Source organism: Protomyctophum parallelum (genome assembly GCF_964188405.1).
Source record: "Protomyctophum parallelum genome assembly, chromosome: 12".
NCBI classification, from domain to species: domain Eukaryota; kingdom Metazoa; phylum Chordata; class Actinopteri; order Myctophiformes; family Myctophidae; genus Protomyctophum; species Protomyctophum parallelum.
The window spans coordinates 37053577-37079560 of NC_139712.1; the positions used below are offsets into that span (position 1 = coordinate 37053577).

General features: G+C 43.2%; 1 protein-coding gene across 2 annotated transcripts in view; it reads right to left on the reverse strand.

The window, feature by feature from the left end:
* The window catches only part of oxsr1b (oxidative stress responsive kinase 1b), an 82773-nt gene that overhangs the window by 38379 nt on the left and 18410 nt on the right, over positions 1-25984 (reverse strand). For both annotated transcript variants that reach the window (XM_083778021.1, XM_083778020.1), the window contains exons 2-3: positions 23281-23393; positions 10332-10440 (exon numbers count right to left, since the gene is read on the reverse strand). In XM_083778021.1, coding sequence (XP_083634147.1) covers positions 10332-10440; positions 23281-23393 — 222 coding nt within the window. The remainder of the gene's footprint in view (positions 1-10331; positions 10441-23280; positions 23394-25984) is intronic.

Below are 25984 nucleotides of genomic sequence, written 5' to 3' on the forward strand. Positions count from 1 at the left end.
CTATTCTGCTGCGACTCGCTCAATAGAGCACTCATTGCAACAAGGTCCACTGGGGCCAATGATGCAAAGCCACCTCAGAGACCAGACAGGACAGTGTTATTGCAGGGGGAGAGAGAGAGGGAGGGAGGGAGGGGGGGAGGGAGACAGAAAGTAGGTGAGGCAAAGAAGAAGCTGATGCTGGGGTTCACCGAGTTCCTGGCGCAGTGACTGTGCAACTCAGACCATGATTCAGCTCAGTGGCCATGAAAGAGAAAAGGGGGACCATATAAGCGATGCCCGTCCTAGTGGAGGAAGACTCAAAGGAGAAGCAATACTGTGTGTGTGTGTGTGTGTGTGTGTGTGTGTGTGTGTGTGTGTGTGTGTGTGTGCACACACATGAGTGCGTGAGATAGTGAGCTCAAGTGTGCGACGGCTCCTTCGAAGCCACGCAGAGGAAAAAAAAAGCCAGCTCGCAAGCTATTCCTCTGTTCTCTGCTCCTGGTACTCTTTATGCTGCTGCATTTCGCTCTGATCTCCATCATCTCCCAGTCTTGAGAGAAATGAGCAAGGGAGAGGACGGGAGGGAGATAAGAAATTATCCGACAGGTAGAATGAAACGCTGATGAAGGTAGTTGAAAGAAATGCTGCTGCGAAAAAGTACCTTGTCAGTGTGGACTGTTTCTATAGACCGTTCACTGAGAGTTCTGTCCTTCTCTTAATCAACTGACAGTAGTGCACGCTCAGCTCGGGGCTTCTGTCCCACAGTATTTGAACAAGCGAGCTGCCATCACTGCAGAAATGCTTTCACCCTCGGAGGTAAATTGGCACGCAGGATTTCTGAGTGACGAGGGCCTAAAAAGCACAATGAGCAACACGTGCGGATGGCCGGTGTGGATGTGGGCAAAGCGATAAAGTGCATGCTCATCCTTCAGTCAGTCAGATACAGGACCCCTCGAGCTGTTAAGGGAGACGACTTTTGCTCACTTTGCAGTAGTAGAGCCATACTGTGCGAGAGAAGAAGATGGCTGTGGAGATGATGAAGGGATATTCTTTTTAACCATGCACTTAAAACATCTAGACTTAAGCCGGACCTGAGATGACTGTACGCCGTTTCCCCCCCCGGTCCACACCACATCTCTTCACTGTAAATTATTTTAATTTTTGTTTGATGTTAGGGAAGATGTTTATTTAGTTTGCTATTTTTATATTGATATTATGCTATCCAGGTTTAATTTAATACAGTAAATTAAACATCTACTAGTGCACAAACATTGATATAAAGAAGAAAACATAATTTGTACTTGTGAATACTTGGGAATTTTAAAAGAGAGTACTCCGGTTCTTTAACTCAAGTAGAAATTTGACTGAGGAACTTTCACTTGTGAGTATCTACACCAGGGGTCCTCAATAGGCGGACCACGACCGGACCGCGGACCACCCCTCTGTAGTATTTTTTTTATTTGAAATAAAATAAATGTTGTTCATAATGAAGTGATGAACAACATGTTTAGAAAAGGAGGAAATGACAGCTAAAATAAAGCCAATCCCACTCTCAGATTCCACAGCAACCAGAAGTACTGAATTACTGGATGGTGATTTGTCCAAACAGCTTTGTGGGAATACAAAATGTAGAATGCATTGACACCGACACCAGTGATAAGGGTCAGTTGGTGGTGTTTGTGAGGTATTATGATGAGGGCATGAGGCAAAGGGGGAGTTTATAGAGTATTCATTTAGTTTTTGAGTGATGCAACCACTCCTATAGACAGCTATGTATGTGTGTCCCTCCCTATGTCCGAGCACGAAAATAGCGTTTGTTCACCACCAAGTGTGTACAGTACAGTACAGTACAGTACAGTACAGTACAGTACAGTACAGTACAGTACAGTACAGTACAGTACAGTACAGTACAGTACAGTACAGTACAGTACAGTACAGTACAGTACAGTACAGTACAGTACAGTACAGTACAGTACAGTACCACTCACTTCAGATGGGTCTGATTTTTGTTAAATTAAGAAAAAAGACAACTAGCAAAGTTAGTCTTGGTAACCAATGTGCTATTTCTCTTAAAGGGGCTATTTCTCTTATTATTAAGCAGGCAAATCTTGACAAAATAAAAGTGTTCTTTGCGCTTTGTGAATTTTTGGAGGGGAATATTTGTAAAACAATTTATTTCCATACTCTGCACCCCAGTATTGGTTGGTTCAAGGGATCCGATTTGTATATAAGCTTGCCTTGGTTTGACTGTACCAAACGGGCATAGAGCCCCGCTCTCCGCTGGCCGCTGCGTGGCCTGCGTCGCGCTCATGGGACCGGACCTTAGTCTTTTTCCAACAATAATTAGTGGACCTTCAGCATTTCTAGTTGAGGATCAGGGGTCTCGCTGTGTAGATCAGGGGTGATCTACACAGTATACGTTTGACTCAAGTACTGTCTGAGGGGTTAAGTACTTTGTCCCACCACTGGTACTACAGCAGCCACAGCGGCAGTGTGTGAATCAGTGCGGCCGAGGGGATCCATAAATGCCACAGATGTCAGCTTATCTCAAACTCTGGCCGATTGAACTCCTTATGCCTCATTACTTTGTTCCGACACACCGCACACACACACCAACCGACTGGTGCACGTTCTTCTTAACTGTTCAAAGGTTTCCTTTTGCGTAGGGGAAAAACTACTTCTGCTACAGCTTTGGATTGAATGCCTGAACCCCCCACCCCCCTCCCCCCTCCCCCTCCCCCTCCAGGGAAGGGCTTATCTACCGTTAATCACACAGCGATTATATCAGATGAACTCTTCTTGACATTGAATACCACTGTACGGCATGCAAATTAACAGGGAAATGTCAAATGATGGTTCAGTTCCATTCAGTTTAAAAGAGCCAGTCAGACAGAAGGGAGATTCCAGCCACACTCACTCACTCACTGGTGATATTGTTAGGGATGTCACGATTACAACGTTTAAGTTGACGATTAAATAATTGCGATTAACGATTTTAATAGTTTTCTGTTGTTGAAAACTGGAGCATAAGAATAAAAGTTGCATTTCTGTTTGGCTTTAAAGGCAGACATGACAAATAACTTGAATATACAGTACAAATAAATTACTGTTATATTTTATAGCTGTATACATTAAACATACTTTCAGAAAGGTACTAAAATAATGGCACATATGGTGGAAGTTTTAACATACAGCTTCAACTAATATTCCTCTATACCTTTTTTAATTTTTAATATTATAATTTTTATCCCACGATTTTGTAACCCATTTTTCACCCGTGTCAATTATCTAATGTGATCCTGGGCTCTACACACCCTCCGCCAACCTGGGGAGAGCAAAGGACTTGAACTCATGCTTCCTTCATGCATGAGTGTCCAAGTCGCTCCTTTACACCTGACAGGGGCGAGTTTCCCTGGTTCCCTGGTTGCGCGTGGAAGGAACACGTTAGTTCCTTTTCCCTCCATCAGGCGCCCTGGCAGGCCAGGGGGAGGCAGTTTAGAGACCAGGATTACTGCATGTATATATGCCTTAAGAGAATAAGATAATCTCCTTTCCTTCTCTTTTAGCCAGACGTCTTATACTCCTCAAATGGAAACAAGTTTCTCCACCTACACATAACGGATGGATAAAGGACGTACAATTCTACCGTAAGCTTGAAAAGATTAGATTCTCACTTAATGGTTCCATGAAAACTTTCCAGCAAACATGGACGCCCTTTGTGGACCATGTAAAAACCCTGACGGTAGTCCCAGAGATGAGCGAAATTTGAACTAGGGAATGGTCAACGCATAGGCCTATGCATTGTACGTGCGTCGTGTAAACCGGTGGCTGTGCACACACACACAGGTGGTCCCCCCTCCCCTCTTTTCCTCTCTTTTAATTTATTTACTTCTTTATTTCTGTATTTTTTCCCTCCTCTCCTTTCTATAGTATTCTCTGCATTGGGGAAGAGTATAGTGGGTGGACGGGAGGGAAATGAGGAGTGTCTATATCCATGTATTACAAATGTATGTTGACATGAACAAGGACCTGACATGGGTAAGCTTCATCCATACATATCATGTTCTTAATGATACAGTGGTTTAACCTGGACCGGTCGAGCAAAGCAGCAGGCGCTGGGGAGACAGAGGGGGTGAAGATGAGTGGAGCATGGTTAACCCGTTGAGACCTGAGGACAATTCTACAAATAAATGTCTTCTAAATGATGACAGTTTTCAGAAAAATGCTTCTATATCAGTGGTTCACAAACGTCTTCATGTCAAGGACCCCAAAAACTATATGTAATTGGCCGCCGACCCGCATCTGAAAATGTGTTGTTCCAGGGACCACCCCCAGAAGATATGAGTTAAAAACGTTTGCTGTGGCCCAGGCCGTAGCGTAACGGTCTGGGCACCGGACTGGTGATCCAGTCGCGGTGTGCCGCGGGTTCGACTCCCGGACCCGACACGGCCTTTACCGCATGTCATCCCCCCATCTCTCTCCCGTTTCCTGTCAGCCTACTTTCTATCCCTTAAAAAAAAATCAATAAAGGCGTAAGCCGCAAAAAAATATCTTAAAAAAGAAAACGTTTGCTGTGAAAGAATATCAATTGAAAGATTTGCACACATTTTCACGATTTTTCTAAAATAATCTCATAGCGCAGCACTCGGTGCCACGCTATAAGCTTGTTTAACTGCTATTTTTCAAGTATAAAATAATGGTTAACAGTTCTACTGCTTATGTGCTTAACCCGCGTTCCCCGCTATTTAATCCATGTGTCGGTGCTGCGTAATACTCTAAACCCGCTATTTGTTTAATTTGTTTAATTCGCCGTTTTTTTACCGGAAATCAAGCTATGCTCTGGGCTGCTAGGGCTTCTGGGAAAATTAGTGCAATGCAAGTGAACGGGCGGTTTGTTTGGACTACAACATGCTGTGCATGCTGTGTTCGTTTCGCATCATAATGGCGGCATGTTTTTCTCTTCAACAACCATGGGACTATTTTCCGACGGATTTTCGTCGATCAAAGCTGCAAATACTTCAGCGTTATGCTCCAAAGGTAATAGATCAATCCCGGCAGCCTAGATAGGATGGATAGATTAATCTAAGGCCCCGAAAGTGTTAAAGTGGTTCAAAGCTAAGGTGATACAGAATTACAGATGCGTTCCAGGTCTTAATCCATTTAGACCTACATTCGAACAAATGTGTTCTAAATCCTGACAGTTTTGTGAAAAACCTATATTTCTATGCCAGTGGTTCTCAAACATTTTCATGTCAAGGATCCCCAAAAAGATATGTAATTGGCCGCCGACCCCCATCTGGACATATGTTGTTCCAGGGCCACATTTTCACAATTTTTTCAAAAATAGCAGTCCTACAAGCTCGTAGCACGGCACTCGGTGCCGTGCTATGAGCTTGTAGATCTGCTATCTTTCAACAGCTAAAGTACAACATAATGCTTAAAACACCAAAAGGGGTTCCCACTTCCCGCCCAAAATGGGTTAATGGACTAAAATCCGAAGCCAAGTATGCTAAAGGCCAACGGCAAATTATGCATTGCCAAGGGAGTGTGGGTGGCAGGGGGCGGGAGCAGGGGACCAGCACAATGAGTGAGGGCTGGGGAAGATTATTTGAGAGCCTCCTCACCCCAATCTGATGATGGAATAATTAAAAGACAAGTAGTATGTGAAGGAATACTAACTGAAACTGGAGGTCACACGATTGTGTAATCAGCATGTGCGTGCGTGCGTCCGTGCGTGTGTGTGTGTGTGTGTGCGTGTGCGTGCATGTATGTGTGTGTGTGTGTGTGTGTGTGTGTGTGTGTGTGTGTGTGTATGACAGAAATTTTAATTTAAGGGAATTTGACTGTCTTTCTTCTGGATATTAAACAGACTGAAGTAGGGGCGCAACAGTTCAGCAAACGAATCAATTTAATTGAAATAGGAAATAGGAAATAAACATTTTTTTTGCAATCTACAAGCTCAAAGAGCATTGCATCGTGATGCATTGTGAGCTTGTAGATCAGCTATTTCCGCTAGTTTTGCATGACACTGTTGTACAACAAAGTATGAAATGGGGGTTAATCAGACTAATCATTTAGTCGATTTAAAAAAACAAACAATTTACAATGTTTTGTTGCGATTAGTTAAAATACTGTATAATTAAAAAAACTAAAAACTGATCGATGGTTACAGCCCAAAATGTAAGTCATCAAACGAGCCACGGAATGATGGCCACGTACGTTACGAGTCCATTCCTCACAGTCTTTTCATATGCTAAATTCAGAGCGGGCTATTAACAACCAGCCTTGTACCACATGCCAGTTTGACTGGCGTTCATTCAGCGCTGGCAGCGACCCACTGTGGGTTGGCGAGGCTGATCCATTAGTGTCCTGGTAACGCATTCCTTCTCTGGCTTTGGCATGACTCACCCTGTTCCCGCGGGGGGGGCTACCATGGATGGAAAGTAACTAAGTATGTTTACTCGAGGACTGTACTCGAGTACCATTTTGAGGTACTTTTACTTTACTTGAGTATTTCCAATATTCTGTAATCCACTACCATTCTCTGTATACGACACTACAATTATTTGACTAGTTAGCCAGTTACTTCGTAGATTTTGATTATTATTACAAAACCACTTCAGCCCTACAGTATTTAAACTTTGGCCATTTGAAAGTAGCCAATCCACAAACTCACAACACATGGTGATGCAACGCGTGGTGCTGACTGCTTGTAGTTTTACTTTTGGTACTTTATATATTTTGATGCCAATACCTTTACTTACTACTTATTTTATTTGTAACATAGTATTTATACATTGCAGTATTGATGTGCGAGTCATTTTCTCCACCACTGGATCTCCATGTGAGTCAGTGTGGGGTCAGCTTAGTGACAGGTTACTGTATGTACTGTAGGACTTTCAATGGAACACTTGTTAACACGGCTCACATTCAGAACATTTTCTAGAAAATGCTCTACCCTTTACCCATTAAAACCGGGAAAGCATCCGTGTCATTTTAAAGTTATTTGGCTATTCAAAAATAGCAAATCTACAAGCTTGATATTTTTTAACTCAAATCTTTGATTCTGGGTGTATGTATGTATTATTATCCTTATCGTACTAATCTATGCTCTTCTAGTAACTTACTCAATGACTGTATCAGGTCTGCATCTTGTTTGACAATGAGAGAATGCTGCTACGCAACCAGGGAATAATGCGGTCCGACGGCGTTTCCTCTTTATTCTTTTCTTTGAGAATGAGAGCTGTCGGAATGCACCCTGCTGCCTCGTCATACAACACTTTACACACCACAACTGTCAAGATAAAATAGACACGTCAGGGATGTGATGGATCAAACTCCTGGGCGGCCCGCCAATCGTCTTGCAACACAAGACGAGGTCATCAGGCTGGCTAGCTGGGTGTGTGCCTGTGTGGGTATGTTCCGACTAGCCGAAGTCGAAGCCGAAGTAGTCTGGCTAATGCAACTGGTCATAATGTTGGGTGGCCATGATTCATTCACTCTCTGGCATGTTTCTGCGTTCATCCCGGGCTTCGTTCTGCCAGCAGTGAAAGCAGCGATAGTTTGATAGTTTGAAGAGATGCTAGCCAAGGACAAGAGGCAACAGCCTCACGAGTTAACCTCCAGGTATTACAAAACAACTCTGAAACCCCTCTCTAGTGACCATGGCTAAACACAACCTACAGTATTGCAAGAAATGACAAAACCTTCATACCTCCGTCCATGACAACTTCCCCACAGCACGTCAGGATATATGCATGCAGGTACTAAAACCACTAGTTCCAGCTAGTTGTACACTACTCCAGTGGGCCGACATCGCAAGCCGTGGTTGTTTCATTAATTGATTTATTATGATCAAATTATGATCAGATGCATTGATCAGAGTGTGAAGTGTGAAGTGAGTGACGTATGCATTGGCCAAAGTCCAACATTGTTTTGTTTTTTCAACTTTTTTGTTGTTTTTTGACAGACCAACCGATAAAAAAGGCTGCATTTTATTGAGCTCTCTGTGAAGTAAACAGCTGCCTTTATGCTGAAGATGAGGAAGCAGATGGGCACGGGGTTGTGATGTTCTGTGACAAACTTGTAAACCGGGGCCCATTTGAGCTCTGTCTCCATGGTAGATGTTGTCGCGGTGATCATTTAATTACGCTGCACAATAAAACTCAACATCAAGGGCCTCTGTTTTGCCGAGGTGGGGGCGTCTAAGTGGCTGTCTGCCCCCGCGCCGAGCTCCAGCGTGGCTTGGCGGCAACCGCCCCTTCCCTGGTTCCAGCTGTACGTAGGGTAGCTGCCATGTGGCTCGTGACTCAAGTGGATCTAAGGGAGCCAGGCATGCCACCTGGGCACTATCCGTTACAGTGGGACTCTGTGTACACACAGGGGGCCGGGGAAGGGGCGGCTAGTGGGCGGCTGATACCCAACCGTCGTGCGCGTGTTTAAGAGAGATGGAGCATGTGAGGAAGAGAGGAGGGGGGGGGGGGGGGCGGAGATCACTCTGCACTTTGGAAATTAATGCCCATTACCCACCATCAGGCTGTCTTCATCTCTGAGTAAGCGGAGCACACCGCCCCTCTCGTTCACTGCACACTGCAGGCTCTAATCGCCATGCTCTGCTTAACTCCATGAGCCCTCCAAGATCAGGGCCTATAAAAGCCTCTCTTCCCATTCACCTCAAAGGCATACTCACAGAGAGCCACAAGTAAGTCTATCCTCCAAACCGTTGCAATGAGAAACTCTCATCTAAAGTCTCCGCAAAACCCCTGGATAAGATTCCGCAGACGTATCTTTGATGCTGACTCAGATGGGCGTTACTACTGCCGACTCGGAAATGCCAATAAGCATAATATCATCCGAGAGCTTTTTTGGTCTCGGCAGGCTCGACCGTATCCGTAATGCTCCTCTTCAACTTCACTTCAACCTTGCACTGGTTAATTGTAGCGCTGCCACGGGGGTGCCGTTAATGCCGACCCGTGGACTGTTATTATCCCTGCCTAGTTATTAGCCTCCTGCCCTGGCTGCGTGGGGGCCCGGGCCCCCGGCAAAGAGCCGCAGTGCACACAAGACATAACAATGAGGATCAGTGGCTGTCACATTCCCTACAATCACACACAGTTACACACCCCCCACATCCATCAGCGAGCCAGCCAGCTGCCCGTCACTCTCCCCTCGCTCTGTAGTCGGCGAGTCGCTACCGCTGCCGATATATACCGGCTGCTGCCCCATCACTCACCTCCCCCCCCTGTCCTGACGCCCGTGTCTATCCCACAGCTCTTTGTAACACTTAAGATTACTATAAGACAAGTTGACTGCCTCCAAGACTGGTGGATGAGGAGAGCCGAATCCCCAGCGGTTGATACTTTGCTTTCCATCTAGTGATGGGCGAGTCAACAGGACTGAGACCGATTCTAAAGACGCCTTCCAAATCCTGACCTAAGTTTTCTGAAAAACATCAAAATATCTATTCAAAGATTACAAAAATGTTATGATGTACATAGACACAAGGGTTTCCCATCTTGAAGGGTAAAAACCCCAACAGGTGTTCCTGTCCTGAATGGGTTTTAAAAATAGTGAATTGCGATCTGTGTGGAAGGCATCATATTTTCTCTAAGCCTTTATAATAATAATAATAATAATAATACATTTTATTTATAAGGCGCCTTTCAGGGCACTCAAGGTCGCCGTACAGATTAAAAGCAATACAAGAACACAGTTAAAAGCAGAAAAAAATAATTAAACTAGGGCACAGCTTGCAGCAGAAAGTCACACAGAGTCATAGACGTTTTTGTTTACTGAAATCACTCTTTTGAGTGAAGAGGTTGACGATTAAAAGGAATTCGGCAGCGATGGAGAGATGACCTTGGTGAATTATTTTCCCCTGACACATCAAAATATACACCCGGGCGAACAAGTACTTCGAATATGTTCATAATGCCATTCTAACATTGTTCATTAAAAAAATATTTATTTCACTAAATTCCCACCAACATATTCCCCTGCAGATGTCGCAGTGAGAAATAAATTGTCTCATTTGGAAAGTACTAAGTGATTCATTTAGCTGCCTATAGGACCCTTTACATTAAGCCGGCGACACAGGGTGAAATGGAGTTACAGTATGGACAGATGGTTGTGGGAGGAAGTGTTTTCAGAGGCAAGGAAGGCATGTGTAAAAAACAACATTAATAAAATCGATGTCATCAAATGTTTATGTCCTCATGCGTGCGTGTGCACAAGCACACGTGTGTGTGTGTGTGTGTGTGTGTGTGTGTGTGTGTGTGTGTGTGTGTGTGTGTGTGTGTGTGCATGTGTGTGTGTGTGCATGTGTGTATGAGGTATAGTAAATGGGCTCTTACCACCACTCAATAGCCTCATCACCAACCAGAGTTCATCCTTTACCACAAATGAGGTGTAGTAAGACACAATGTTGGGGTGATGGCACTGGCTCATGGCCTGGATCTCTTTCTGTCAGAGGAGAAGCGAGAGACAGACAGAGACAGACAGACAGACAGACAGACAGAGTGAGAAATGAAGAGAAAGAAACAGAAAAGAGTGGCACATGAGACTAAAGCAAGCAGAAGGTCAAAAAGAAAGAGACGAGACCATCAGCATTCTACTATAGTATTGTGCCGTTAGGCAACAGAGAAAACACCAGTGGTCACGTGGTGGAAAAAGTACTCACATTGTTTTACTTAAGTAAAAGTATGAATACTGCAACATAGAAATACTGTTGTTACAAGTAAATGTGGAATTCAAAATGAAGGCATCAAAAGTACTCATTATGCAGAAGACCCCATTTCACACATTTTCAAATGTATAAAATGCACAGAAATCCTTTGAAAATAGCAGATACAAGCTCACAACGTGTTGCATAGCGGTGCACTGTGAGCTTGTAAGTTTACAGTGGTCAAACCGTCAAATAAATACTATAGTAATGGGATAAAAGTACAATATTTGCCTCTGAGATGTAGTGCCGAAGTCAAAGTATTGTATATTGGAAATACTCAAGTAAAGTAAAAAGATATATCTTAACTGAGTACTGAGTTAAGTCGAGTACTTGAGTACATTACTTAGTTACTCTGCACGACTGGAAAACACCTTATGCCAGTTGCCTCCAATTTTAAAGCTGATGACATACTTAATAAGTCTCACATTTGTCACCTAATAGATTGATTGGGTCTTTGCACCACAGCTGGTGTAATTCAATTAATCTCTCATTACTCATTTAGCACACACATTGCCGAGGCTGCAAGTAAATGTCCTTTATTATGGGTTATGGCTGACGAGTATAGGATGACTATACGGTTGGCACAAGATCAGAGCACAGCTGAGCGAGTCACCCAAAGTAAACCTGTACCTGTCCCAGCATGTGAAGAAGTGCAAAGCAAATCAAAGCATTTCAATTCTGACATCACCATGTGATAATGCTAACACTCCCATCGCTGCTTGGCATTCTAAGATACCAGAGGTATTAAACGATGACACGCGGAATGCCTACTTTATCCCGTTCTCTCTCCAGGAACGTACGTTTTCTTGGAACTGGGGAACTGCAACCGTTTCCATCTGGCCTCGAAACACAGGCATGCAATGAAAAACCTCTGGGAAATTAACCAAAAGTCAATCATGTTGTTGACAGAGGGGTTTACTCTCGATGTTGATTCAGAAGTCACTTAAAATTGAATATGTATTGTATTGCGTTCACTTCACATCGAGGCAACTTCATTATGTAGGCCACCAGAACAGAAAACATTTTCCGTCTTCTTTGCTTCTCGCTGTAGAACCGTATCTGTGTGTGTGTGTGTGTGTGTGTGTGTGTGTGTGTGTGTGTGTGTGTGTGTGTGTGTGTGTGTGTGTTTGTGTGGGGGGGGGGGTGGGGGGGGTATGCGTCTATGTATGTGTTTGCAAAGCATTAAATCCCAGAAGCTTGGGAAGCTTTAGAGAGCTGAGGTAATGTTGGCCCGGGAGAGCCATTCATCACCTCAGCACCAGTCACAGTCATTACCTAGATAGACTTCCAACAGTTAAGAACCAAAGAGTACAGGTCCTACCTCTAGGGAATGGCATATTATGCAGAGTGTCAATCATTACTCTTCCCGGTTTTCACTTTAAGCTCATCATTCTTAGCACGGGGGTGACTTCAAAGTCTGTCATAGCCATAAAAAATATTGTTTCCCAGAACCAAGGATATCAAGTCAAGGTAGAATGCAATGAGTCATCAGCTTGTGCTGTGGGGGAATTCTGTGAAGTCTGTGAAGACAATGTCATCAATCTGTTTTTTCTTTTTTATTAGTTTCCTATTTTATTGTAAGTGACAGCATTAAGCAGATAACTGTAATAAAATGTAATAATTATGGTATTTGATGTATTCAATGATGTTACATAGTACAAATACTTCTAATCACAACTGATGGCCAGCAACAACAGGTTCTCAACACAAGTAGGCTAAAATCACCAAACCTTCAAACACACCCATCCACCATTCATTCTGTTGAGGCAAAACGATCAATAGACAGAAGTGCTGGGGAAGACAAAAGATGGATGGGCAATCAAAGCCTGCCGCTCGCCCTCAGCTGAAATCAGCCCTGCCAATGCTTACACAACGTGCATCACCGGCCGGATGCTTTGCCAGAGTCATCACTACTTGGCTGGCTTTCCACTGAAGAAAGGTGGCTGATGCCCGGAGGACAGCAGACAAAGACCACACCTTTGGCAATGGACATGCAGGTGATATTAGAGATCTTAACAAAAGGTCAGGGAAAACACCTGCCCCGAATCACAATAAGGGTGTACAGTATATACAGAGTGTCTATGAAACAAAAGCTATTAGACCATGGCAGGCACAGACAAGACTGACAGGAGGAACAGCACCTCAACAACAGTTTGAGTGTAGAAAAGAAAAAGAGTGACCTCTGGATATCTTAGCAAAAAGTATAGCCCCCTATTACTCTCATCGTCCTGGAACTCATTCTCATGGGGCTTAGTGAGCCATTGATTGCAGCTGTGGCATTGATGGGAGTCTCTGTTTCCCCCATAGGACCAGCACTTGTTTCCCTTTCCCACATACTGTAGGACCAGCATCACCTCTGTGAATGTCAACTGAAATTGTCTAAATCCACACCGTAAACCCTGTCAATACGTGTCATAATCTATTCATATAGCTATAACAAATAATATTGTACTAAAACCATTTATTTCTCCCTTTGTTATTATTTTTTAGATAATGTGTATCATTGAGTCAATATTGGCTAAATATCATTGCACAGTTAATAATTCACACTGGAAAGTAACTTACTGTATGAATCAATATTTTTTGTGGTTTTGGCTAGACTTTTCTGAACGCTATAACTCAACTTTGACAAAATGTACGTTGATTTTCATACGTACTGAAAATGCAAAACAAATTAAATGTAGCGGTATGTTTTGGTTGTCAAAGCCCACATTCCTTTATCCGTGAACCCAAACTTCTTTTCATTATCAAATAATTGAATCACTTTTCTGTCAGGCCTGATGGCCAGCAACTGTGGATCATCGCTATCCTCTCTCCCTATGCTCCTCTGGGGGGGGGGGGGGGGGGGGTATAATAAATACAGAGCCTGCTGGCTGCAAACCAGACTCCGTCTTTCACCAGTGTTTCGCCCAGTATCAGCGTGGGTTTGAGGTTAGGTTTAGGCATAGCTTAGAGCCAGGCATAGTGTTTGTGAGGTTTTTTTGGGGGGGTTCCAGGTTAGGGTTGAGGCGCCACACCAAAGGAAGAGGGAGAGTCCCGACTGCAAACAGCTTTTGGCTGAACAAGCTGCAGGGCTACACCACTGTGCCACATCAAAACACACATGCTTTGGGTCACACACGTGTGGAAGTGGCAGGTCACTGCAGCTCAGTGGACCGTCCAGGGTGGAGCCCAGAGCAGAGGAAACAATGGGATGACCGGGAGGGTGGATGCTGTGTTGTGTCGCGTTGTGTTCTGGCAGAACTTGGATGTTCTTCCCTTCTCTTCCAGCAGACAATGAGTCTCTCGGTTTTGATTCTTTTGTTGTGCGATTAGGTCACTGTAAACCTATCTCCATGCATAATGGAAATGTCCTCACTGCTCTACACACACACACACACACACACACACACACACACACACACAAAGCCGATCTATATCCAAGTCAGTGGAAAAAAAGTACCATTTCCTTTTTCCAGCTGTTGTGCAGCCAAAGAAAACAAATAAATGTAATGCAGCCCACTTCTCTTCCATGAGCTCTAGCTTCACTTGACCCATACATACATTTTACATTACGTGATGTGACAGGCATGCAGAATGGGTGACATTTCCCATAGAAAGGAGGTGACATTCACTGTCGATATATTTTCCCTTTTTCTCCTGTTGATGATATGGATTTTTGTGTTCTATGCTGTGTTGATGAATTTAAGACACAATGGAATAGTCCCCAGGACTTTTTTGTGTCATTCTTTTAGTGTATAGTCGTGTTGCCTTTCGATTATTGAAAGGCAAAATGTGACTATACTTTTTTTATACTTTTTTTCTTCTTTCTATGAAAGAATGGAATAATAATAAAAAAATAAAAAAATAAAAAATAATGATCTATTGGTCAGGGCTTGACATTAAGGCTTGTCCTGTTGTCTGGGACAACTAATGAATCCTTCCGGACAAGTCATGTTCCATATAATGGCCAGTAATCATCATCATTTTGCGACCGCGGTCGAGATCGTGGATTTCACAATATCACGCCAGACTTCCCGGTCCTTCATTGCCATCCCCAGTTCCTGCTTACTGATGCCTGTGTCCCTAGCGATGACATCAGGGAACGACAGTTTTCTACCTCTGGTCCGCCCTGAGGCAGGGTTCCAGAGAAGAAGGGAAGATATAACCTCATTGTCAGCTGGCCATATGGCCAGTAGGCCTTCATTCCATATGTTGATCTGACCCCCCTAATCACAAATTTGATCTCCACACTGTTCATATTCACAACAGGCACTCTCATCAAGACAAGATGCCTGCTGTCTGTTTAAGTGGTTAAACTGATTTTGATGTGATAAGCCTGCAGGGATCCCTTGGAACCCCCTCAAGGACAGTGGCGGATACAGAACATGCCTATGACTGCGCCTCGAATATATATATTTAGATATTATAATGGCCAGTGGATGACGTCAATATGACAATTGAACAGTTGAGACGAATAACCAAATTATTCTGACCCCTCCCCGAAAAGGCCTTTTTGTCCTGACCACTTATCCATGATTTTTATACATTATGGATCATTAGTTTGGACTGGTTATTCGTCTCAACTGCTCAATTCTTGCCACTGTCTCTGATTGTCTTTAATGCTTTGAAAAGTAAAAATAATACGCTTGACTATTAAAGTAATTAGTTACAAATTGCTCCATCTACAGTACCTTCCCTCTCAGATTTGTACAAAGGGTTGAGGAAACCGTGACATGCTTCTTTAAAAAAATGGTGTTTCTTGATACGCCATAGGCTGCCAGTGGGTGTTTTGGCTAAATGGTCTTAGCTTAGTTGAGAATGAGTACATTCCCTACAGTTATTCTGGAATGACGATTCACGTGCCTTAACGATTCCCTCTTAGCGGTCCAATTCCGTAACGGTTCCCTTTGACGATTCCTACAATTGGATATACCTCACTGGTTCTTTAAAGTGAGGCACCAGGACCCTCTGGGTTACTTCAGGGACCCTTAAATAAGGTCTGAGTTATGCTGTCACAGTTAGGGTGGTCATTGAAATTAAAACGTTTGAGAACCCCTGGTATTTCAAATGCATCGCAGACGTTAAGTCCACAATTCACATACCAGGTCCGACAGTGTGATAAAAGAAAACGGTTCCGAATGTGATGGAACCAATTCCGGTTACTCAATGGCCCCTTTTCCACCGGGGTTGGTACGTTTATATTTTTCTCCACCTAATATTGAACCAGTTCAGAGTGTTTCCACTGAAAATGAATTGGTTCAGATAACCCTAAAAGTTGGTTCGGAACTGGAACCAAAAAATTGCCACCGGTTCCGTAAATGGTAAATGGTGCATTTATATAGCGCCTTTATCCAAAGCGCTTTACATAGATTGTGCATTACATTCACCTAGTCACACACACATTCATACACCGATGGCGGCGGAAACCATGCAAGGCACTAACCAGCACATCAGGAGCAATTAGGGGTTCAGTGTCTTGCTCAAGGACACTTCGACACTAACTCTGGGGGAGCCCGGGTTCAAACTGGCAACCTTGCGGTTACCATCCATCCAGCCAGCCAGTTCCGTGACAGCCCCAAGGTTCCAAGAATCCAGAACGGAACCAGTTCTGGAAGTTCTTTTGGTGGAAAAGGAGCCAATGTTGCTCCAATTCCAGATCCCCAAACAGATATTCTGGAACACAGGGCCAGACGAGGCCCAAACAGATATTCTGGAACACAGGGCCAGACGAGGCCAACTCCGTTTTCTTTGTGGTAAATAATCCAAACTAATTTCCCTGTAGTAGTAGCCCTTCAAAGGGCAACAACTAAATGTCCTCCATTGTCACAGGCTGACTGCTCAGTTTGACATCACTGTGCTGGACACATACTGGTGCCACAGAGGCACACTGGTGGCACACACACACACACACACACACACACACACACACACACACACACACACAGAGGCCACTATAGAACCAATGCTACGTCATCGGCAGTGGTGGAAATTAACTAAGCACAAGTACTTTTTACTTTACTGGAGGTTTATATTCAAAAGATTTGTATATGTTTGAAATCTGTCAAATGGGATATTCTGCATAATGGGTACTTTTGATACTTTAATTATATTTTGATGCCATCCATTTTGTTTTTACTCAAGTACATTTTAATTCCAGACTTTTACTTGTAAAAGAGTATTTCTATATTGCAGTATTGATATTTTTACTGAGCCTAATAATAATAACACACAATCACAAGGACTAAACCACACACACACACACACACACACACACACACACACACACACACACACACACACACACACACACACACACACACACACACACACCTAGCGACATGTCAACAAAGGCACTATAAATACCATGAGAGAAAGGAGTAGGTGTTAAATTGACATTTTAATGCCAAGGACCCAAATTGGCCTTCCTCATTAATTCTGCTGTGGTTTGAATAACTCAAGGTGCATGCTCATCAAACTGGAATAATCAGAGCATACCACAATTACCACAACATCGTCACTGTCGAGCGGAAACCTTGCATGTCCGACACAATTACTTGTCAGAAAAAGAAAAATCACACCTGTGTGAACTGAGTGGTGCAACTCCCCTCTCTCCCCCTCCCCTCTCTCTCTATCTCTCTCTCTCTCTCTCTCTCTCTCTCATTAGCAGGCAACAGTACAGCACTATCTCTCTCTCTGTTTCTGACACAACAGCGCCCCTACTGGTACTAATAGTCATACTCATGCTCATTAACATAGGCGGACACATAGGCGGACACAGACATTGCTGTTCCTTGGAGTGGTTGCACCACTCAAAAAAAGAAAAAATCAGACCCATGTGAAGTGAGGGGTGCTCTTATCATCATACATCATCTCATTACGACCAATCACAATTTGCGTCCTCACTTTTGTCTTCAATGTCTGTGTTTACACACTTTTGTCTTCAATGTTTGTGTTTACACAAACACTCAAAGCTAGGCATAGGAAGGGCTAGCGCCCCTCAAAAATAAAAAATAAACCTGTGTTCCAATAGATCCAATACTACTTAATCACAAACTATTTACTTTTCATTGGTACTTAAAGCAGCACTATATAACTTAACTTTCCTGTTCCATCCCGATATTGAACCCTTTTTCCTGCGCTAGTGCTGACATACCATTGACCTAATAGGGCATAGCAGTGGGTTCCACTGAAAAATCAGCCATTATTTTTTTCCCCATTGAGATTTACGAAAATCAACCATACAGATATAGACAAATAAATTGATTGGATAAAAAACAAGTTACATAGTGAGGCTTCAACCACTTTCTTTTCGCCACTTTTATGCGACACTGTTGTATAACAAAGTAAGGCTTAAATTTACACGGGGGGCATAATAAGTTGAAATATGGATATAAGAGGTTTCTGCCAGACATCAGCCTGTCCGGTGGTTACAAATGGCTCGGTTACAGCTCAGGGTAGGACAAATAAAACGGATTAAAAATGTGAGGCATCCTCCTTTTAAACCTGCTCCTTGAGGAGGTGGCAATCTGGATCCAATTTAACGCTTCCTCGACGTTTAACTGGGCACCCAGCGGGCCATGGAAGCTGGGTGGAAACCACAGGCAGGAAACCTTAAACCTGACCTCTTACTATTCTCCATGAGACCACTCAGTCCAAGAATCCCAGAACAACATTGTCCCCGATTCATCCTCTGGACTGGATGGGAGGGGTAGCCTCAGTTCAGTACTCAGTGAGAAAGCAGCAACAGATCTCCTTCACAAACTTTACTTGCTCTTTGGCTAAATTAAAACAAGATTGTGATGAAAACAAGTAGCTTCAGTTCATGCATGAGCACACACACACTCTTAACACTTAGCCCGCTAGCATTTATTGACAAATTAGGATCTAATTTACGCCAGCATTTTTCCCAGTCGAGCTCTTATTTTGAAAAGCCACATTTCTAGACTACCGGAAGTAGTATTATCCTAGGAAGTTGAACAGGTCCCGTTCAACTGTTGTTTACAATATGGGTCTATGCCGGTGCACTGGAGAGCTCCACATCGCCGACTCTGTGCCATCAAAGAAACGCTGTTTTGACTGGGACAAGGTATAGGAGATACAGGCGATTGAAAGAAACGGATAGAATGGATTCTTATGGTGCCGATGATCTAAGATGGGCTCCGTAGTCTTGTGAGAACAGCAGCTAGCTACCAGATGCTAATGTAAGTAGCATTATGGCTCGATCGATCGAATGCACTATAAAAGCGCAATTAATCAACGGCAATGGCAGTAAGCGTAGTATAAAAAAATAGGCTTCAATTGACCTACATCTACGGCAATGGCGCTGAAAGAATTTACTTTCTGGCCCTTTGGCGAGATTAAAACAAGAACAAAATGACATAAATGTCAATTATGACTGTGATAACAGTCTGAAAACAGGCCGGTCCCTCAACCTCCCCTGGAGGTGGGTTGAGAGCTGAGATAACGTTGGATGCACCTTGCCAGCCCGGATCCAACAAGGCCCGTCCCATCCCTGGAAGACCCACTGCTGAAAGGTGTAAATCAGCGAACGCCTAGCCTCGATAGCCAGGCTTTCATTTCGTCTGCGCGGAAGATGAAAGCCTGGAAAAAGCCGTGGGCTGAACAAGTCTAAAAGTGGGAGTCAACCCTTCCGGGTGGGCGTCGCTCTAAATGATGTGACGTAGCGCTGCACTAGGGGGGAGAGGAGGGGCCGGGGGTGACGGACAGATCGATGAGATCCAATCAGGGTGCGCGCATTTCTGAGGCGCGACCCGCCCCTCTAGACGAGAAATGTCTCGCTCTGGGTCAGGCTAGCGAACGCCTGAAATCCCACAAAACGCCCACATATTGAAACACCATAGTTTCACCGGCTAAATGTAGGTCTGGTTACACAAATGACTGGTCAAATATGCTAAATAGCTTTTCTTTTTCTTGTATGTTACCATGTGTTAATATAATACTGTCATACTGTATGCAATTCTCAGTGGCTATCATAAACAACATAATAAGGTACATTAGCATAATTTTGAGTGGACTGACTCTGAAGGCAGACCGGCAAACCCATGAGGACCGAAAAAGATGGTTACGAGATCAAATGCCTGTTGTGGGGTGTATCAATTCATAATGTAATAACAACTCATAATGTAATAATGGTTCGAAATGTAATAATTTAATTTTAAATGTAATAAAAGTTCATAATGTAATAATCAGCTCATAACGTAATAAAACCATGAGCACTAACGTAATCTACCCTGGTAAATGTAAAGCAGCAGCCTATCAGATATGCTGGAGCCGCATCATAGATCCTCATCATAGAATCTGGCGACTCAACTTGTCACCACGGGTGACTGGGCTTTCTCGCCCCGGCTCTGGAATGCCCTGCCAGAGGCTCTAAGACAAGTTAGCTCACTGTGTTCTTTTAACCCATTTTGACCTGAGATCAGATTCAAAAAATGTCTTCTACATCCTGACAGTTTTCTGAAAAAGCTATGTTTCTGTGTCAGTCGTTCTTCGATTTTTCAAAAATAGCAGACCTACAAGCTATGAGCTTGTAGATCTGCTATTTTTCAATAGCTAAAGCATAACATAATGCTAACACCAAAAGGGGTTTGTTTTAGGTTGTTATTAGAGATAGTAAAAGATGAGTGTTATTATGATTTTTTTATGATTTGCTGCTTTCTTTAGTTTTAGGGATTTTAGCTGTTTTTGACAGCGGGCGGGGGGGGCATGAGAACATGGGGCTATATATGTATTCAAAATATTTTGGCGATTCCTTTTTTTATTATTTACTATAGTCCTAATAGACCCCAGGAATGTACACCTGGCCACAGAAGATCACAGGATCTACTGAATGTGAAGGAGGCCTACTGGGGGGAAGCCACACTGTGTCATATAGGCTCAATATGTCAGTTTGACACATTCAGTAGATCGTGATCTTTTGTGGCCAGAGGTAATTTCTTGGGTTCTAGTAGGACTATAGTAAATAATAAAATTATTAATCGATATAACATTTTGTAAAAATAAATACATATTTAGCCCGATACTCGAATGCCCCCGCCCCCCTTAACACTCATCTTTTACTTTCTCTAATAACAACCTAAAACATGAACCTTGGTTGAAAAAAACTAAAGTTGTCCTGCAACTGCACAGCTGAATACTCAACTGTACTGTACACAAGGGCTTTCACTTAGGCCCTGGGATTTATTTATGCATAATTTTGTTTTTACCCCTTTACATTTTCATTTTATTTTTATTAACCATTGTTTCATATTGCTGCACTGCATTGTATTCTGCCATTGGAAAGCATTTTGTAACTTTCATTTGAAAATGCTTTATAAATAAAGTGTATTATAATTATTATCAGAGTAAAACCCTTCCCAAATAGTGGCATAGAATACTGCAATGCATGCAAAACCTAACTTTTTTTCAGAACATCCTCATACACTGTCAGTCGCTCTGAAGTAAATTAATATGAATATGAAAATGATTAGATGATGATGATTAGGTTAGCTGATGCCAAGCCAACAACGTTTTGCATTGTTAGCTTCCTGATCTTTTTTGGCATGCGCCTCCCTCTAACCATAGGATGGTACGACGGCTTAAAACGCTTCTTCTTTTACATAATTTTGGACACATGCCGGCTTGAGTCGGGACAACTTACAATTTACAATTTAGGCATTTAGCAGACGCTCTTGATCCAGAGCGACTTACATTAAGCAAAAACAAAAGCATGGCATACATCACATACAGTATATAAAAAGTAGTTATCATGAATCATGTATAAACTAAGAACGTAACAGTGGAGTATCTATGTCAACTATACATACTATACTATATTATATATTATACAATATACTGTGTACTATAAAGTGCTATGACTGCATAAAATGCAATTCTAGTGCCGTCTAGGTAACAAGCTATAAGTCTGTCTAAAATACTACCCAAGTCTACGTAAAGTGCTATCTAAGGGGCTATCTAAGGGACAACTTGAAAGGGAAGTAAAATGTGTCCTACACTACAGGTCTCTCAATCATGTTTGTAGTCTAACTTTGGACTACAAACGTGATTGAGAGACCTGTAGAGAGAGACCTAAGCTAATTGAGTGCCTGTTTCCTCCGAATCACCCAGACCCCTGGGAGTGGGTGTCTTTGGGTCATCAGGATCAAAAGAGCAGCTGGAAATTAAAACTCCCCACTGCCAACAGTGACACAGCCTCTGCACGCACACTACATGTGACACGCCATCGCACATCCTAGTCACTTTACAATTTTCAAAACCGGTTAGACCTGAGGCTGATTCAAAAAAATATTCCAAATCCTAACAGTATTCTGAAAAGTCTGTTGTTATTTGACCCGTTGGCCTTCTTATCTCAAAATATTTGGAAGCAAGGATTCGAGTCAAAAATGTTCACTTCAAAAAAATAATTATATATTCAAAGATTTGCACACATTTCCTCAATTTTCAAAATAGCAGGTCTATCACTTATTTTTGAGTAGCTAAAGTAACATGACACAAATGCTTATGTAACAATTTGCCCCAGTGCTACTACAGAGTTATTTTTAAAAATGATATACTAATCACAAAGCCTTGTCAGATTATAAACCTTTATTGATGCTACTAATTACTACCATAATTTCAAATGGAATGAATAAATAATATTAATAATAAAAATAATAATAAATACGCTTTTTAGTAAGATGCTTCATTTTTTTTGCATAAAACATTAAACAAGCATTAGTTGTCAACTCAAGAACTGAATTAATTACACTGCAAAGACAATTACCGGTACTACTGTTCAGGCCCGTGACAGTGTCTTAAACAACGTAGGCTGGTAAAATAGCTTAAGCCTCAACCAGCTTCTTCTGACTGACGCTGACCCACTCTGAACAAACACACACACACACAAAACCTGCGAGTCACCAACCACAGGACACCAAGAGGATCTACACACATTACACAAGTTCGTCATCTGATCATCACTATGTGCGGGGGAAAGAAAGACGCCACTGCAGTCTATTGTTCCTCCAGAACTCATAATGCACACATGTTATGAATGAAGGCGCAGAGGGCCGCTCTCAAAAACAAAACAATGCAGCCTTGAGGAGGATGGCGCGCTGCGGTCTAATAGTTTCCTGGCACCGCTGGGGAGGACTCGCCCTCTTCGGAGGAAGGCCAGAGAGGAGTGTTGGAAGTGACAGGGATGATTGGAGCCGAGCGGCGCTACAAGCAATCCAGTAATGGGAAGCAGAAGTGGAACTAACTGCGTCCATACCTCCCCCCAATCACTGGAATTGGAGTGGAATGCAAGGGCTGATGGGCAACAACATACTGTAACTGCCCGTGTTATGCTATGCTGGCTGTGAGGGAGCACATTTCTCTATTACAGCCATTCCCAACCTGCATGGGGGTGGGGGCCCACTGGAGGGCCGAGAGTAGACCCTGTCACAATTATTACATCATTGCCTAATCGCAATGATCTGAGATAATCGCAATTCGTTTTTGCTTAATCGTCAAAATAATGTTGAAAATGTTCATATATTTTTCAAAAGGAGTGGAAATAGCAGTCAGATCTACAGAGAGTGGACGGTGCATCTTACCAGGAGCTCGTCCATACTGGTCTGACACTTCTCCAGGTTGATTCTTTTGATGGCCACCTTCTCCTTGCGTGGTATACAGTAGGCTGCCTGGACCACAGCTGTAGCCCCACTCCCTGAAGAGACACACAGACACAGACACACACACAAACACACAAGCTTCATTATCAGGCTGTCGGGGAAAAGGGTACATCCAACAACATAGACAGAGTGTAGTGTGTGTGTATGGGGCAGTGATGTAATGTAATGAGTCCCGGGATGCAGGGGAGTCATATTTTGCAATTCTTACAAAATGCAGCATTTAACTCCATTTAATTACATTTTATATGGTTATAATGTGGTTATATTCATGTAGAAAACAGAAGAACAAATTATTATTATAACTGAATGAAAATGAACTAGAATAAAAGAGTGCATCCCGTGGATGCCGAGGTCATTGTTTTATTGCCTCCCTTAACTATAAACTGCATTTTGGGATGCAAAATGCACCCTATTTTAATCTCTGATGGGGGGAATAGGGTTGTGAGGGTTGTGTGTGTGTGTGTGTGTGTCCTCTTATCACCATGAGTGTTTAAGTGGATACTGCATAGGGCGCTAATAAAGAACAAAAAAAAAAAAATCTGAGGATGAGAGCTTTGAAATGTGTGTGTGCGTGTGTGTGTGTGTGTGTGTGTGTGTGTGTGTGTGTGTGTGTGTGCGTGTGTGTGCACACAAAATATGGTCAACATAGGTTGACCATATTTCTAAGCCCCCAGCAGTGTTTTCTTTCACAGCTCTTGGAAAGAAGAAACTAGAGGAGCTTTTTGAACACAAAATAGTTTGTGAAAATGTAAGCCAGGCAGACACACACACACACACACACACACACACACACACACACACACACACACACACACACACACACACACACACATACACAGACACAGACACACACGCACACACACACACACACGAGTGGACAACACGACAGACACACCCTTGGGCTTCCCCTAGCATTCCCCATGTTGTATTGTGTGTAGAGATTAGCTCTCACTCTAATATCTGTCCCTCTCTCTCTCTGTCTCTCTCTCCTATGTTCGTTTGTACTGTATAGTCACTGTTGATAAGCTATTGCCGGGTCATGCATACATCCATCTGTACACAGCTGACAATAGATCCAGTATATCCATTCATATATTCACCGTTGACAGACTGTACATGTACTTTAATGATGACCCCCTGACCACTCAACCACAGGAGCTCCTCAGGGCTGCGTGCTGAGCCAAGTTAACTTCTCCCCTCTTCTCTCTGCACACACACACGACATGTATGGCCATTCACAGCTCTAGTATGCTTACGGGGCTCAGCGATAAGGCCGGGCCTGAGAATTCATTTTCTCCCGCTGTATGTTTCACATCAGAGGTATTTCATACATGGGTGGCTTGTGAGCTTACCTCAGATTGTATTGTGTCGCGCTTCTCCAACTCAGATTCAAATTTAAAATATAAGCGGAGCGCGCCTACGAGGGAGCGTTGCGAGACCCCACCCATTTATTCATTACCTGTTGAACTTGTTCTACTCGTTGTCAGCGTACATCGTCAAGACTCAAGAGTACCGATTGACCAAATATTTACATAATTATGGGGAACCTCGATGTTTCAGACTGCTGATGTCATGTTGATGACCAAGAAGAAGTACCGTAAATGGGAGACAGACGGACCTGCATACAGACAAAACCGATGTTGTGCATTGAAATTTTATATTTCTATTGCACAAACGGCACAAGGACGTCTGCCCTTGTGCAGATACAGACAACGTGGCTTTTCATTTCTCGACAACCACTGGTCTAGCCGAATTCCCACTATGCCCCCCGTTTAACCAAGCCTTCTATGGCCCACGTTTGAAGTCAAATAGTCAAATATTCAGATGACGGTGTCCGAGTTATGCCCGGGAGGCCGGGGCAGTCACACACAAACACACACAGGTTTCTACAATTTCTAGATAGATGTATGATAGATAGTATGATTAATGAACAACAGTACTAACATTCCTCCAGGAGTGGCACAGAGAGAGAGAGAGAGAGAGAGAGAGAGAGAGAGAGAGAGAGAGAGACTGTACTAAGAAGGCATGCCAGCCTTCTGTTCTTGCCTGCTCTCTCACTCCCAGGCATGGGTACAGTATGCATGAGGTCACCTCAATGCCTCCTGCAAGCTGAGAACCAGATGCTTGTGGATAAAACCTCTTGTTAAACACCACGTGCGTGCACACGCACGGACACATACACACACTTTCCATGAGATCTTCTGCGTATGTGTGACGCTAAGCAGTGCTACAACTACATTCCTCTTTGGCAGGAGGCTTTTCTGTGTTACACTTAAAGCCTCACTATGGAAAAAGAAAATTGTACTGGATTATCAGGCCGATATGCAGCCTTCAAAGTTCAAACCTGGTCCTATATTGTGCTGATAAGAGCAGTGGTCACCGAAGTATGGTCATTTGAAGTGTTAGACACTGCGATAACACTGCTGCCGAGCAGCAATGCACTTGCTGCACCCAGTTCCATCGCACATGTGCAACCTAGTGTTCAGGAGGTGCTGGATTTGTTGTACCCCAGGCATAGGTTCTGGTTTCTACGACACAGTAAGATTTTCAATGAAAGACCTTTTACTTGTAAACAACGTATTTTGCACTGTGGTAGTATACCACAGTGCAAAATACTTTACCAAAC